The sequence below is a fragment of the Geospiza fortis genome, unplaced genomic scaffold (assembly GCF_000277835.1).
Source record: "Geospiza fortis unplaced genomic scaffold, GeoFor_1.0 scaffold118, whole genome shotgun sequence".
Taxonomy (NCBI): Eukaryota; Metazoa; Chordata; class Aves; order Passeriformes; family Thraupidae; genus Geospiza; species Geospiza fortis.
In genome coordinates, this window is record NW_005054380.1 from 2,214,785 (window position 1) to 2,229,119 (window position 14,335).

Consider the following 14,335-nt stretch of genomic DNA (forward strand, 5'->3'; position numbering starts at 1 on the left):
GGGCTCGGGGGCCCGGGAGAGGGCCGGGCCGAGGGGCCGGGCTGGGTTGGGGCTCAGCTGTGGCTGGGGTGCAGGGAGGGAAGGGTCGCTGAGGAGAACAGAACTGGGGAGCGGCCGGGGAGGTGCGGGGCTGGGGCTCCATGAGGGGAAAGGTGTGAGGTGCAGGGCTGGGTCTCCCTGAAAAGGAAGGTGTGAGGTGCAGGGCTGAGGCTCCATGAAGGGAAAGGTGTGAGGTGCAGGGCTGAGGCTCCATGAAGGGAAAGGTGTGAGGTGCAGGGATAGGGTTCCCTGAAGAGGAAGGTGTGAGGTGCAGGGTTGGGGTTCCCTGAAGAAGAAGGTGTGAGGTGCAGGGTTGGTGTTCCCTGAAGAAGAAGGTGTGAGGTGCAGGGTTGGGGTTCCCTGAAGAAGAAGGTGTGAGGTGCAGGGTTAGTGTTCCCCGAAGAGGAAGGTGTGAGGTGCAGGGTTGGGGTTCTCCGAAGAGGACGGTGTGTGCTGAGCAGCTGAGCTGTAGTGGGGACAGTGAGAGCAGAGGAGTGCTCCCAGTGAGGGGATTGCTGAGGAGGAGCAGGAGAAAAGGAGTGTCTGAGGATGATGCTGGGGAAGATGCTGGGAGTGGTGGTGAGGCAATAGAGCTGTGGAGTTAGCTATAGTACTGGGGAGCATGCTGAGGTGATGGCAGGGAAAATGGAGCCCGGGACTTGGTCAGTGTGTAACATTAGAGTGAGGCTCCTTGACACATCTGGAAGGCATTTCTGTAAAGAATTGAGAAATGCAGTGTGCAAGGAGGGTCTGGCGTACTTAGAACTTGTTGGCAGGTTCAAGGAGCACTTCAGATCAAGGAGAGAAAAAAGATGCAGGTAACTCTTCAGGGGAATGAGTCAACTTCCAAGAACCTCACTTGAGAGCTCTGTATTCTTGCTTGTCACAGTTGACCAGTGGAGAAATCATCACTTTCCTGCTGTGCTGCAACATCCTAATCCCTGATTTTGCAAAAAACCCCATCCTGTAGGCATGGCTCACCTGAGAGAATTTGCTAGCCAGGTAAGTGGTGATTAAAAGTTTGTTTTAAAACCCTCTTCGAGGGTTTACATAATGTTGTTTGCTCTTGATACAAGGGTTTCAAACAAATAACCAGAAAATCACTTTTTGCCACTCTTTATCTCTGTTGCACAGGTCTCAGCTTACTCCTGTTAGCTGATTGACCTGTGCCTGACTCTGTACCTGGTGTTGGGCTGATAGTGATGTGTTGCCAGCCATACAGAAAGTGAATTCTTCACCCACTGTGGAGCCTTTCTCTGGGATTAAGTGTGCTCTTTTTAGGGAGGCAGGAGTCATTGGCTTTCTGAGCATTTTTGGAAGGGGAGGTGTAGAAATGGGAATAGAAAAACACTGTATGCTGGCCCTACATACGTTTCTAAAGTGTTCATGGCATTAGTCTCAGTAAAATGGTGCTTGTAACCTTGCTGCTTAAGAGGCAGTGATATTTGATACTGGGTCATAACTCTTCCAAGAGATCTCAGCCTCCGTGGATGTGGTTAAATGTTGCTGTTGTGGTGACATTTTCAGAAGAGGAGTGTGGAAAGATGATGCCAGGATTTGGGACTAAAAGCTAAACCACATTTGATAGTATTGGCTTGCATCTTCTTGCCTCTGAATTTGCTTGTGAGGTGTGTTTGATTATTGGCAGATGTCAATACTGAGCAGAGGTCTTCTTACACCATGTTTTGGGGCATTATTCTGTTGCTCCTAGGTGTAGAATTACGAAAAGCTTTAGTGGTTTGAGCTGATGCTTTCTCTGAACCTTTACTGATTTTAAATTGATTTGCAATGCACCTTAGTTTGCATGCTGTCTTTCACATCAACTGTTTCCCCAAAGTGTGTGTGGAATTAAATGTAAATATAATGCCTGGCTGAGTCACTGCACAGGGAGAGAAAGGGAAGGATACTGTCTGATTAGGGCTGAAAGCAGTTCTGTAGCTGCAGAAGAGGTTGCTCTGAAGCCTTTTTTTTGTACACAGCATTCACTCTTGAAGCTTATCAGCATGCTGGTGGTTTCAGCTCTGAATTTATTATGGAAATGTTAGGCATTCTCAGACCCTGTCATCCCATGATTGTCTGGTCTTGGAATAGAAAGCCAATCTGTGTTGTCCATTCCTCCAGTCTTTTCAGGAATCCCTGGTGTAACTGAGACTTGCTGGGAGGGCAGTGGGAACTGGCCTGAAGTTTTCTTCCCTGGGATTTAGGGAGCAGTGGGAAGTGTTGTGAAAAGCAAGAGACTGAGACTTGCATTGGGCTGTCAGAGGCTTGGCTTGTCTTTGATTCTCATCTCTGGTGCTGATGGGCAGAGTTACCTTAGACCCCTGCCCAGGCTGCTCTGCCTCTGTGCTGCCATTTCCCTGCCCCAGCTGGTTCTCCTCTCTTTCCTTGGCTCCCTTTGTGTGAGCAAACAGCGCTGCAGGCCTCTGGTCTTGGTCTGAAGCTCTGTCTGCCAGGGGGTGCATTTGTGTTAGTTACTATGTTTAAAGCTCTGATTTGAGCTCTGTTTCTAGATTTGTTGTTCCTTACCTGACCTTGAAGAAGCCATTTAGGTTTTTTGGCTACATAATGCCTCATCTCCTGAAGCAAAAGAATACTGTCTGTGAAGAGAGCTGGGAGTTTCAGACAAACAGTGTTTCAAAGTGTTGAACACAAACTTCCCGCTTTTCTATACTCCAGAAATTCAAAATTGTCCCAGGTTTTGGCAGTTGCAGGGAGCTATGCACAGATTTCATAGAGACAGGGAAGCTTTCAATGGTTCCAGATACAAAGCTGGTTTCACCAAAGAGACTGTTGGTAACCCAGAGGTGAGTGTTCATCATGCTGGGTGGGAAGTTGGGGAGCAGAGGAGGCAATGAGGGAAAGAGAAGAGCAGATGAGTTCTATTAAAACCAACTTCCTTCTTCCACTGTGTTTGGCAGAGCAGAATTATGTTTGTTTGTTTGTTTGTTTGTTTGGCTTGTTGGTTGGAAAGTGCTGCAGTCAGAAATAACTCTAAATGTGGCTGTAGTTCCACATAAACCCTTTGAAGTTGCTATGTTCCTGGTCAGCTTCAGCTCATAAAGTATTGTGGCCTTGGCAATCTTCTGTTTGAGAGCTCTCCCATGTAGAACAGTGATTCCAATTCCAGCCTGCACCAGATTAAGGAGTTCTCATTTCCAAAAGAGTTTAAGCATCCCTTGGTAGTTTTTTGCAACAAATGCAGGCGTGATCCTTGCTCTTGAATATTTTCAGAGTAAAATCCAGCTGGACACAGCACAGAGAGATCTTCAGCTGCTTCAAATGGTGTTTGCTTCTGTTCCCAATATGCAGCTTATCTTTTCAGGCAGTAGCTTTGAAATGAGGGCAGATACTTACCCTTCTTCTCTAATACTTATCCACATCTTCTCAAAGACTGTGGCTATCATGTCTCAGCAGCTGGAGGTGGCAGAGCTGCCAAAACCATTCTTTCCCCGTGAAGCAGCTGGTGTTACTGCCAGGCTTGTCTCATAACACACTGCGATTCCTGATGGCTGCAGTGAGTTGGTCTGTTTTAAAACATGGTATCATCAGTCAGGATGGCAAACACTCCCACACCTGTCAGGACAGAGCATCCTTCTTTCCTGTGCTGTGAGATTGGATCCCAGAGGGCAGAAGTGGAGCACATCGCCAGGAAATTGTCATCATCTCTCTCATACTTATTCCCTTCCTGCACTTGCAACTGAGCTGGTGCATTGTGTGCTCTCCCTCCAAATCCTGCCCAGGCCTGCTTGAGCAATCTCCAGTGCCTGACTGACTGCTCTCAGTGGAGAGGAGCAGCAGGAGGCTTTTTGCTTCTGAATTACTATGTAACAAGCAGTCAGCCAAGGAAAAGTTAAAATGTAGTGATCATCCCTTAGTGGCTTAACGTGCAGTAGTAGAACAAAGAGCAGCTGCTGCTGCTGGAGCTCCATTTTTCAGCTCTGATGGGTTCTGTGAATGTGAAAGTAAAATGGGAAGAACCCAAGCTGGTGAGCATTTGCAAAGGTGACAGGTCCTAATAAGCTGCTTTGGGTTATCTGTGCTCATTTAAGCAGGTATAAAGCATTTCATCTGGATTCTGTTGCTTCCTACTAATGAAGTTTTCCAGGTGTGTTTGTAGCACTGCAATTCCAGAAGATTTCCAGCCAGGGTGGTTCTCTAACAAGATGACTGACATAAATCATGTTTTGGAGAGGGAGGGATGGTGTTTGTTACACCTCTCACCGTGGTGCTGTGCGGGTGTGGTGGGTCAGGCTCTTGGAGTGCATCCCTTCTCTCTCCTGACAGAGCAGTTCAGTTCCATAGCTCTCCATTCCTGGTGGAACTGCATTTGTGCTGCTGTCTCATGAGTGCTGAGGCTTTTATGTCCACAGATCTGAACATTTTTGTTTGTTAGCACAGGTCACCATGTGGTGTCTCAAACTGGATTTTTTTAACGGGCAAGGGCTTTTGAACAATGTCCTGCAGACAGCACATCTTAGTTTGTTGTGAAGGTTCAGAGTTGCTGAAAATGCCACCTGGCAGTTTCTTCTGTGGTGTCCACAATGGCAGTTCACAAGGTGTGCTCTTGAGCAGACATTGACCTGCTTGGATTGGAGATGGGCCTGTTTCCTCCTCCCTTTTCAAAAGGGAAGAAATTCATCAGCAAACTGTGCTCCTGCAGCAGTGTCTGGTGTGTCACAGTGTAACTGTGGCTGGAATGACGCTTGGCCCTGTGCTGGCTCCCTGGGTTCTTTCTGTGCTGGCTCTGATTTCTGCAGTTTTGGCCAGTGCATCAAGGGATGTTCATCCTCAGGCCCTCCACAGAGTCAGGCTCTTGCCCTGTCACCTGTGAGTTCTAAAGCATTTCCAGGTAGTATTGGGAAGGTAAATCCAGTACCTACAAACAAAATGTCCTTATAGTTCCACCCTAATGGGGGTGGGCCTTTCTCACTTGCCCAGCTGTTACATTGTTTTCCTGAATCTCTTGGGCAAAATTTCTGTGTGCTTGTCAGAAGCTTTGTCTCCTTCACCACACCTACCTGAACTTCTTTGTTCTTCAGAAAACAGGGTAAACCAACATCCAGGTCTGGAAGGTTGTTTACAGAGCTGTCCATGATTACAGAGCCTGCCACATAAAGTGGTGGTTGTCCCTAAAGCTGCCTGCCACAGTCAATGCTCTTATGTTTGATGTCTTCATCTGGAGAAATCAGTCCTGACTCTCTGATGTGTCCTACCAAGCTGAGGGGGCAGCAGTTACTTCCACTTTGCTGTTTCTTACCTCATGGAAAAGCTACATGGGAGGAGAGGAATGTTTTCTTGAAGGTTTGCTTCCCTGCAGTATTCATGTGGGTAGTGTTTCTTTTCTGAGCTGAGCAGGTGCTTCTAGGAGATGATTCTCCTTCTGTCCCTTCTCCCTGATGTGTGGGAGGGGCTGATGTGTTGTAGGCATTTTTAGGGTGCAGTAGGTCACTGTGCACAGTCATGTTTGGGGCCCTTTCTTGCCCCTTCCTCCAAGTTGTTCAACAGCTGGAAACTGTTCCTGGTCTGTAGTGAGCCTGGAGTGGTCAGAGTGTTCTCCCTGCTCGTGGTCATCATTCTCATGTTGTCCCCTAACATTTCTCAAGCTCAAATCCTCTTCCCCCTACCTCCCTCTCTCCAGTCTCTGCTATGCATCTCCAATTCTTATCTCTGAACATCCCTTCTAGTCTGTTTCCAGTGCATTTGTTCAAAGTACAGCCTGTTTGGGTGTTGCTTGGGATGCAAAAGGATATTTGGTTATCCTTCTATATCTTGGGCTGGAGTTTGTGTGGAAATCCTGTTGAGTGAGCTGCCTGTAAAGCTCACCTGGGCCTGGCTTACAGCAATGCACAGAAGGCAAACAACCTGTGATGACAGACTGGCTTAATCATTAAGCAACACCTTGGGCTGCTCAGTGATGGCCTGCTGCTAGAACGTGGTGTGAGATGGAAAAATGCAGCCTCTGTGCTCTCTGATAAAATCTGCCAACTCAAGGCCCTTGTGAGAGAGCACTCTCACTGGGTGACGTGTTGGAGATGAGACTGAGGTGTTCTGGGTGTGGAAAATTCCTTCTAATGGCTTGGCTGCTTCCTAAGGTCAGGCCATATTTTCCAGGGTTCTTTTTCAAACTATATTAAAAAAAGGCAGAAAAGCTAATCACAAAGAACATTTTAGTAGCATGAAACTAGTAGTGGCATGAAGGAACTCCTGGTGTGCATGAAGGAGCTCCTGGTGTGCAGGACTGAATTAAATAGCATGAGCAAGTGACTGTGATTTATTCCCTTTCTTATCCATACCTTAGTAAAGATTTAACTGTGCAGCTGCTGTTAAAAGGTCAGTATTTCTCTGTTAGTAACTGCTTAGTTGATGTGCTTATCTAATGAAGGAGATGCTATTTGCCTTTGCATATGAGTGTGCCAGCTAGAGAGGAGGCTGGTACAGAAAAGCAGCTCAGGAAGATGGAGTGTCCATTCTGCTCTCCTGCCTCCTCCTTGCTGCTGACCTTCCAAAAGATGTGAGGCTCCATCTGCAAACATCTGAGGAGAGCTGTGCTGGGAGCTGCCTGGAAATCAGGCTGCAGCAGAGGAGACAGTAAATGTGAATTCATATTACTGTAATATTTCACCGTCCAGACAATAGGGAAGGGTGCAGATCTTTCTAATCATTTCAGTCTTTGAGTGCAGGAAGTCTAACTAGGGAAACATTTTTATGGCTTCTTGCTTGTGCTCATTTTCTCATCAGATCTCCAAGAGAAATCTGGTTCTGGTACCCCTTGCTGGTCTGTATTGAAGTGTGAACAGATGCTTGCTCATGGAGCTGCTCAGGCACCAGTTGGTGCCTGTAGTTGAGCAGCCCTGTCCCAATGGAGCTGACACCTTTCCCTAGCAATATTTGCTGACATTCTCATGCTGGGCTTCCCTCCTTTTCCTCCCCCACTGTGGTCTGCAGAGTTGGAAAGCCTGTGGAAAAGATTTCTTCACTTCTAATCTTGGATCTATTCTGTGTTAAGTTTCTAAGACTGTTTAAGATAGGCAAGTTTCAGGTGAATTTATTGAGATAGTAGGTGCACAGATATGGAGATGAGCTGTATGCGTATGTGTGGTGCTCTGCAGCCTAGGAACTTAATGGAATTCTCCCATCTCATGGTTTAGCACTCCAGGGTGGATCCTGAGGAGCTGTTCACCAAGCTGGAGCGGATTGGCAAGGGATCCTTTGGGGAAGTGTACAAAGGCATCGACAACCGCACCAAGGAAGTGGTTGCTATCAAGATCATTGATCTGGAGGAGGCTGAGGATGAGATTGAGGACATTCAGCAGCACAGTGCTCAGCCAGTGTGACAGCCCCTACATCACCCGGTACTATGGCTCCTACTTGAAGGTAGGACAAACCAGGGGGGTTCCTTGCCAGTGGTTTGGGAATGGGGAGGTGTGGTATTTTTGGGGAGGAAAGATGAATCTGACTCCATGTTCTTAGAAGGCTAATTTATTATTTTATGATCTATATTATATTAAAGAATGCTATACTAAACTATACTAAAGAATAGAGAATGGATACTTACTGAATGCTAAAAAGATAATAATGAAAACTCATGACTCTCTCCAGAGTCTGACACAGCTTGATGGTGATTGGTCATTAAGTAAAAACAATTCACATGAAACCAATCAAACAACCACCTGTTGGATAAGCAATCTCCAAACCACGTTCCAAAGCAGCAAAACACAGGAGAAACAAATGAGATAATATTGTTTTCCTGTTTCTCTGAGGCTTCTAGGCTTCCCAGAAGAATCCTGGGCAAAGAGGATTTTTCAGAAAATGTGATGGTGACAGGGAGGGCTGCTCTGTGGATGCTGCAGTGGGTGGTGGCAGGTGGCACTGCAAAGTGATGTGTGAGTGGCAGCATGGCAGCAGGAGCAGTGGTGGCTCTGCTCACTGCATTGATGTGCACTTGATAGCAGACTGGGCTTTAAGGCACTTGCTAATAAGCACATGGAAATGAGGTGCCCTGTACTTTGTGGTACCAAGAGCAGGGCACTTCACTGGAGAGCAAGTTATTTGTTGAAGACTGAACTTTCTCTGGTCTGACAGTTCTGGAAAGGAAGTTGATGGAATACTTTTCCAGAATAGCACAGTGTTAAGGCAGTACCACTGAGGGATTTATGCCTCTGAAAAAAAGAGGAGATTGAAACTCATTCATTTCATATTTCATCAGAAATAGTGAACTGAGTCTATGGAGGAGTACTGATATTGCTTGCACTGAGAGCAGGTTTAGGAATCTCTGATGGAAGTAGTGTTGATCAGAAGTGGCCTATGCATGCTGGCTGCTGGAGGTGAATGTCACAGTGGGACTGCAGCAAATTCCTGAATATTCCTCCTTTATTTTTCAAAGGCCATAATGCATTTTCTCAGCCTCTGCTGTAGTTTCATGGACCTGCTGCTTATCTTCTGTTGGGACCCTGGAACTTCAGCATGGGATCTCTTCTCTGAGGAGTAAGAGTGTCTTGCTAATTGTGCCCTTCATGCTGGCAGCTCTATTAATGAGATCAAAAGCTGCAATGCTCCCCTGCCGCTGCCAAGAAGGATTTATGCTGGATGAGCTGCTGGAGAGATGTTGAAGGGCTCCAGCCTGGGAATAAGCTTATCTGTGGGCTGGGCAATCTGGTGCCTGTAGGGGCACTTGCCCATGTAAAACTGCAGAGTGAGAGTTGGAAATGTGCTGGAGGCAGGTAATGCTGTGTCAGCAGAAAAGAGGGAGCTTGGGGCTCCTTCCTTAAGCCCCTGAGAGCTGCAGTGTGGAGCAGCTCTTGGATTGTGTACAGGACTACTCTTGTGTCTTGCTGCCTCGTGGGTGTCTCACTTTTCTGGCTGCTTTTATTACTGTCTTTGCTCTTGATTTGTGCTCTTGCTTGCAGGGCACTAAGCTGTGGATAATCATGGAGTACCTGGGAGGAGGTTCAGCCCTGGATTTGGTGAGTAAGTGGCAAGTTCTGGACTATGAAAAATACTGACTGAAGGCTTGGTTTGTGGAATGCCCATAAGCCAGACACTCACTTGCCACATTGCATTTTTTAGGCAGCCCTGTGCCCAAGGGTAAGCAGTGCAGGACACACATGTTGGTTATGCTTATCCCAGGACTGAGGGAATGTTTGCATGGAGCTCAGCTGTCCCAGCACTGTTGTCCAGCATGCTGTGCTGCTGTGTGATGCAAAGAGCCAGTGAAGTGAAAAGTCAGCACAGCCAGTTGGTTTTGAGCAGTAAAATCTGTATTTCACCTAGTCAGTCATGCTCTTGCTCAGTGCTTGCATAGCTCAGGAAAGACATGGTCTGTGATTAAGTTACCCCAAATTTTGAGAATACAAATACCCACAGGCAAAGGTGCACTGTGCTGGTTACCCCAAATTTTGAGAATACAAATGCAGAATTTACCCACAGGCAAAGGTGCACTGTGCTGTATTCTGTCACAGCATTTTTCTCTTCTCTTTAGGACAATAATGCCCATTTTTCCAGAGAGAAAATTAATCTGAGTGTCAGAACCTCAGTTGGTGCACTGAGAGGGCAGGACTTGGTTAGAGGAGAACTGTTGGAAAGGAGAAGAGCTTTGATACAGTACTCCACAGCCTGAGGGTTGATGTCTCAGAGGCTGAAATTCAGTACTTGCATGCTGGCAGAAAGACCTGAACAAGAGAAACTGTTAAAATATTCTGTTGGCCAGTGTGTTCCCAGGCCAAAGTGAGAAATGAACTGCTGTTTGTTTGGGAAGCCTTTAACAGACTGATAGGCCAGCAGAAAATCCCCCAAAGTTTTGCTATTGAATGGTTCCAGGTGCAAACAGCAGCATTCTGCTTGTAACACCTAAATCAGGTGTGCAAGAAGGTGCTTCCTACTGAGTACAACCTGCTTGGCCAAGGTTTCCAAGTAACAAACTGAGTGCCTGGAAAATCCAAGGCATCAGTCACCCTCTTTTAAGTCACCTTTCTGCCTTTTGTCAGCTGAAGCCAGGACCACTGGAGGAGACTTACATAGCTACTATCCTGAGAGAAATCCTAAAGGGTTTGGATTATTTACATTCAGAGAGGAAGATCCACAGAGACATCAAAGGTAAGATTGAAGAGCTCAGCTCCCTTTCTTGTAATGGATGTTAGTAACATAATACTCAGAGGTATTTTATTCACCATAATCTGCAAGGTTTCAAAGACTCTTTCTCAGTGCTGCTTTTCTTGTTGGGGTGCTGTTTTGTGACTCTGATGCTTGTCACTGTATTACAACTCATGCTTTTCATGTCTTTAGGGTTTAGAGTAACAGTGAGGATCTGTAGCTCTCCTCTGGCACTTGGAGTTTGGACAAGTCAGGGAGCTGAAGTGAAGGAGTCAGTGAAAGGCGTGCTCAGATATTAGCTGACTTGTGTCTGGACCTTTGCTTTTCTGCTGGACCTCAAGGGTGTGTGTGCTGGTTATTGTGCTTGTAGCTCACAGCAGGAGTGAGCTGTCCTCATGCAGGGTTCACAGCCCTAGAAAATCAGGGCAGCTTGTGTCAGCTTATCCTGTTGCTGTTTTTTATAGTCACTGGCCACGTGTGGTGTACAGAGCTGGCATCTGCCTCTCAAAGAGCAGTGTCCCAGCAAGCCCAGAGCATCAGAGTACTGCAGGAGGATGGAGGGACAGAGCTGTGGAACTGGGCCAGGTGCTCACTGCTCTGACCCACTGCAGGAGAGGATGTGAGCAGGCAGGGCACAGAAACCTCAGGCAGGGAGATTGGGAGAAAAGATTTTGTTGTGTATGTGAGACTGCATGTTTCTAACACTGCATGTTTCTAACAGTGCAAGATGGGTTGGGCTGTTGGCTGCCAGTGGTGGGGAAATGCTGAAAGTTGTTAGGTAGGGTCTCAGAATGCAACCCCCATTGCCAAACTTGCACAATGTTACAGTCTTATCAGTGAGTGGGAACCAGTACAAGAGTGAGCCTTGAGCTCTTTAGAAGGATCTGCTATTTAACCTGTGCTGAATGCTACTCTGGAAGAAAAATCAGGAACATTAGAGACTCTGTTACCCTCCCTTCTCTGTGTGGCCAACATCTAATTGATGGTGTGGTCCTTCACATCTGCTCCCTGCTCCTACCTTAGCAATATTCCCCTTCTGATCCAACAAAGTGCCTGAGCTTGTTCCATGTTACCCAGTGGAGTTCAAAGCATGAGAATGGGTCTGAGGCTGCTAATCCAGGCTGAGGGTTATCACTGGGGTGAAGGGGGATCCCACAGGAGGGCTCTGCTCAGTATTCAGTTCTCTGTGGGCTGGAGGTGATTCAGAGGCCAGCAGACTTAATTTCTTATTTGTGCATACAGCTGCCAATGTGCTGCTCTCAGAACAAGGAGATGTGAAACTGGCTGACTTTGGGGTGGCTGGACAGCTGACAGACACCCAAATCAAGAGAAACACCTTTGTGGGGACTCCATTCTGGATGGCACCAGAGGTCATCAAACAGTCTGCTTATGACTTCAAGGTGAGCTGGGAGCAGGAGGATTGCTGCTTGGGGCTGCCATACATGAGGTGGTGCTAGGACAGAACCAGGGTTGGAAGTGCTGCTTGCTGCAGGAATTATTCTTTTCTGTTATGATGCAGAGTCTGCTGGAGAAGTTTGTGTATTAGACATGAAATGCCCCATCTGATTTATGTGATTAGCTGTCCTAAAACTGTGCTTTCATGTTGTAGAATTGTTCCTTGCTGTTCTGTGTTCTTTTTCTTCTCTTTTCCAGGCAGACATCTGGTCCCTTGGGATTACAGCCATTGAACTAGCAAAGGGAGAGCCTCCAAATTCTGACTTGCATCCTATGAGGGTTCTCTTCTTGATCCCCAAAAACAACCCTCCAACACTTGAGGGTCACCACAGCAAGCCCTTCAAGGAGTTTGTGGAAGCCTGCCTCAACAAGGATCCTAGATTTGTGAGTATTGCTGCCCACCTGTGAATTTGGGTAAAGGCCAGCAGAGGTCAAAAATACCTTCAACAGGAACATTCCAGAATTGCAGAGAGAGAATTGCTGAGCAATGCTGAGAATTGCTGAGAGAGAATGGACACATGAGCTGGACTTCCTCATGAGGGGACATGGAGAGGAGAGCACTGATCCCTTCTCTCTGATGACCAGCAATGGGACCTCAGGGAATGGCATGAGGCTGTGTCAGGCTGTTTAGGTTGGATATTAGGAAAAGGCTTTTCCCCCAGAGGCTGGTTGGGCTCTAGAACAAGCTCCTAAGGGCAGTGTCATGGCCTCAAGGCTGCCAAGAGTTCAAGGAGTATTTGGACAACACCCTCAGGGACTTTGTTGGGGATTGGTGGCATTGTTGGGGGCTGTCCTGTGCAGAGCCAGGAGTTGGATTTGGTGATCCTTGTGCATCCCTTCCAGCTCAGGCTATTCTGTGACTCCAGTAGCAGTCAGTGAGTGTGTGTTCAGTGTGCAGGGATGGTTAGATGTGACATGCTTTCCTTATCTGCTCCAGAGGCCAACAGCTAAAGAATTGCTGAAGCACAAGTTCATCACACGCTACACCAAGAAAACCTCGTTCCTCATGGAGCTCATCGATCGCTTCAAACGCTGGAAGTCAGAGGGCCACGGGGAGGATTCCAGCTCTGGTGACTCTGATATGTACGTGCATCTTCTGCATGGAGGCTGCCCCTGCTGGCCTACTGCAAACAGCTCAGGTCCTTTTCCCACCTGAGATCTTAACCTTGGAGCTTTTGTTTATGGGAGCAAGTGAATGCTGTTGCCTCCTGTTCGATGGGACTCAGTTCTGGTCCTAGCTTGTGGAGCCTCTTTGCTGAGTCTAAGGAATCAAAGTACTGACACAAAACATTTAGTCTGTCTGTAACCAGTAGAACAGGGCTCTTGTGGCCTGTATTTTATGCACCCTTCATTAACTACAAGAGCTCCAGGCTTTAGGAACTGTGGCAAGGGCTATGTTGGTGTGTATGTGTACTCAGGGGAAATCTTTGCACTGCCATAGAGGACAGTCAGGTTATGGGCCTTGGGTGGGGAAAGGGCACTTCATTGCCAGAGTGGTATCACAGAGCTGCTCTTCACCTGTGGCAGCACTCAAGTGACCAAGCACTCAGAGAAATTGGCTTATGACATCTAAGTCTAGTCCCTCACATTATGAGCTTGGGTTGTCTTGAAATTCTCCTAAATTTAACTAGCACTAGAAACTTCTTCAAGCTGACTGGATCAGGGAGGTGATGTGGTGATTTGGAAACATGATGCAGTACTTAGCTCAAATCTCTTTGATGCTCTGTAGGTGTACTAGAGACTGAAGTGGTTTCTCTTCAGAATTTTTTCTGGGATAGGGAAAAGCCTGAAGGCCTGCAACAATATGGCAGTTGGATGGAGAGAACTTATGATTCTGGGAAAGTGTCGGCAAACCCCCAGTGTATGGAGCTCAGGCTTTGTCTTGACTTTCCCCTTTTCATTTGCAGTGATGGAGATGCAGAGGATGGAGATCAGGGTCCAATCTGGACATTCCCACCAACCATTCGCCCCAATTCCTTGAGCAAGCTGCACAAAGGAATGGCTCTTCATGGTTCCCAGAAGGTCTGTGTGCTGTCTGGTCTTTCTGAAGTGGACTGAACTAACAGGAGCTTTTGGGTGTCTTGGGGAAGCCACCAGGCCCTCATCTTCTGTCTGAAATTTACTTCAGTCTGGCACCAAGGGCTGGTGCTCCAGAGCTGCCTCTTCCACATCATCAGGGTACTGTGATTTGTGGCTTTCCCAAGATCTGGTGATGGGATTGCTGTGGAGGTGCTGTGAATTCACCAAAGGCTGAGTATTTCATGTGCCCTGGGAGCTTTTCCCTGTGCTTGAAACTTCTTCTCCTGTTGCTTTCCAGCCTACTGAGCCCATCAAGAGGCAACCACGGTCACAGTGTCTCTCCACACTTGTTCACCCAGTTTTTGGGGAGGTGAGTAGAACCTTCTTGGTGTCTCTGCTGGTTGGAGATGAAGAGATACCTGACATAGATAAGTAAATAGAAAAGATTTGGAGAAGGGGGGTGTGGAGAGGTGTCTAGTAGGGTTAAGGGACTCTGAAGCATTTGTACCAGTTCAGAGGGCTAGACCATATGTGAGGAAAGTGAATGTGTCCCTGGCCTGTCCTCCTGAAAACACTTGTGTTGGAAGAAAGGCATTACCCTTCTGGTAATCTGTGTTCTGGTGAGGAGCTGACAGAGGAGTATGTGTCTCTTACCTGCATCTTAGGCTTGCTGGTGCCTGGGCAGCTCCAGACTCTGATGTCCATGGCTGAAGTGCAGCTCTTGTTAGAGCTT

The 14,335-nt window shown here is 47.3% G+C and overlaps 1 protein-coding gene across 1 annotated transcript in view; it reads left to right on the top strand.

Moving 5' to 3' along the window:
• The first annotated feature begins 888 nt into the window (after positions 1 to 888).
• Positions 889 to 14,335, top strand: part of STK25 (serine/threonine kinase 25) — a 20,070-nt gene continuing 6,623 nt past the window's right edge. Inside the window, 10 exon segments of the mRNA XM_005425061.3 lie at positions 889 to 1,041; positions 7,188 to 7,351; positions 7,353 to 7,413; positions 8,946 to 9,002; positions 10,023 to 10,131; positions 11,371 to 11,528; positions 11,782 to 11,967; positions 12,521 to 12,666; positions 13,491 to 13,605; positions 13,901 to 13,972. Of these exon segments, the coding sequence (XP_005425118.1) occupies positions 1,012 to 1,041; positions 7,188 to 7,351; positions 7,353 to 7,413; positions 8,946 to 9,002; positions 10,023 to 10,131; positions 11,371 to 11,528; positions 11,782 to 11,967; positions 12,521 to 12,666; positions 13,491 to 13,605; positions 13,901 to 13,972 (1,098 nt within the window). The 5' untranslated portion in view covers positions 889 to 1,011.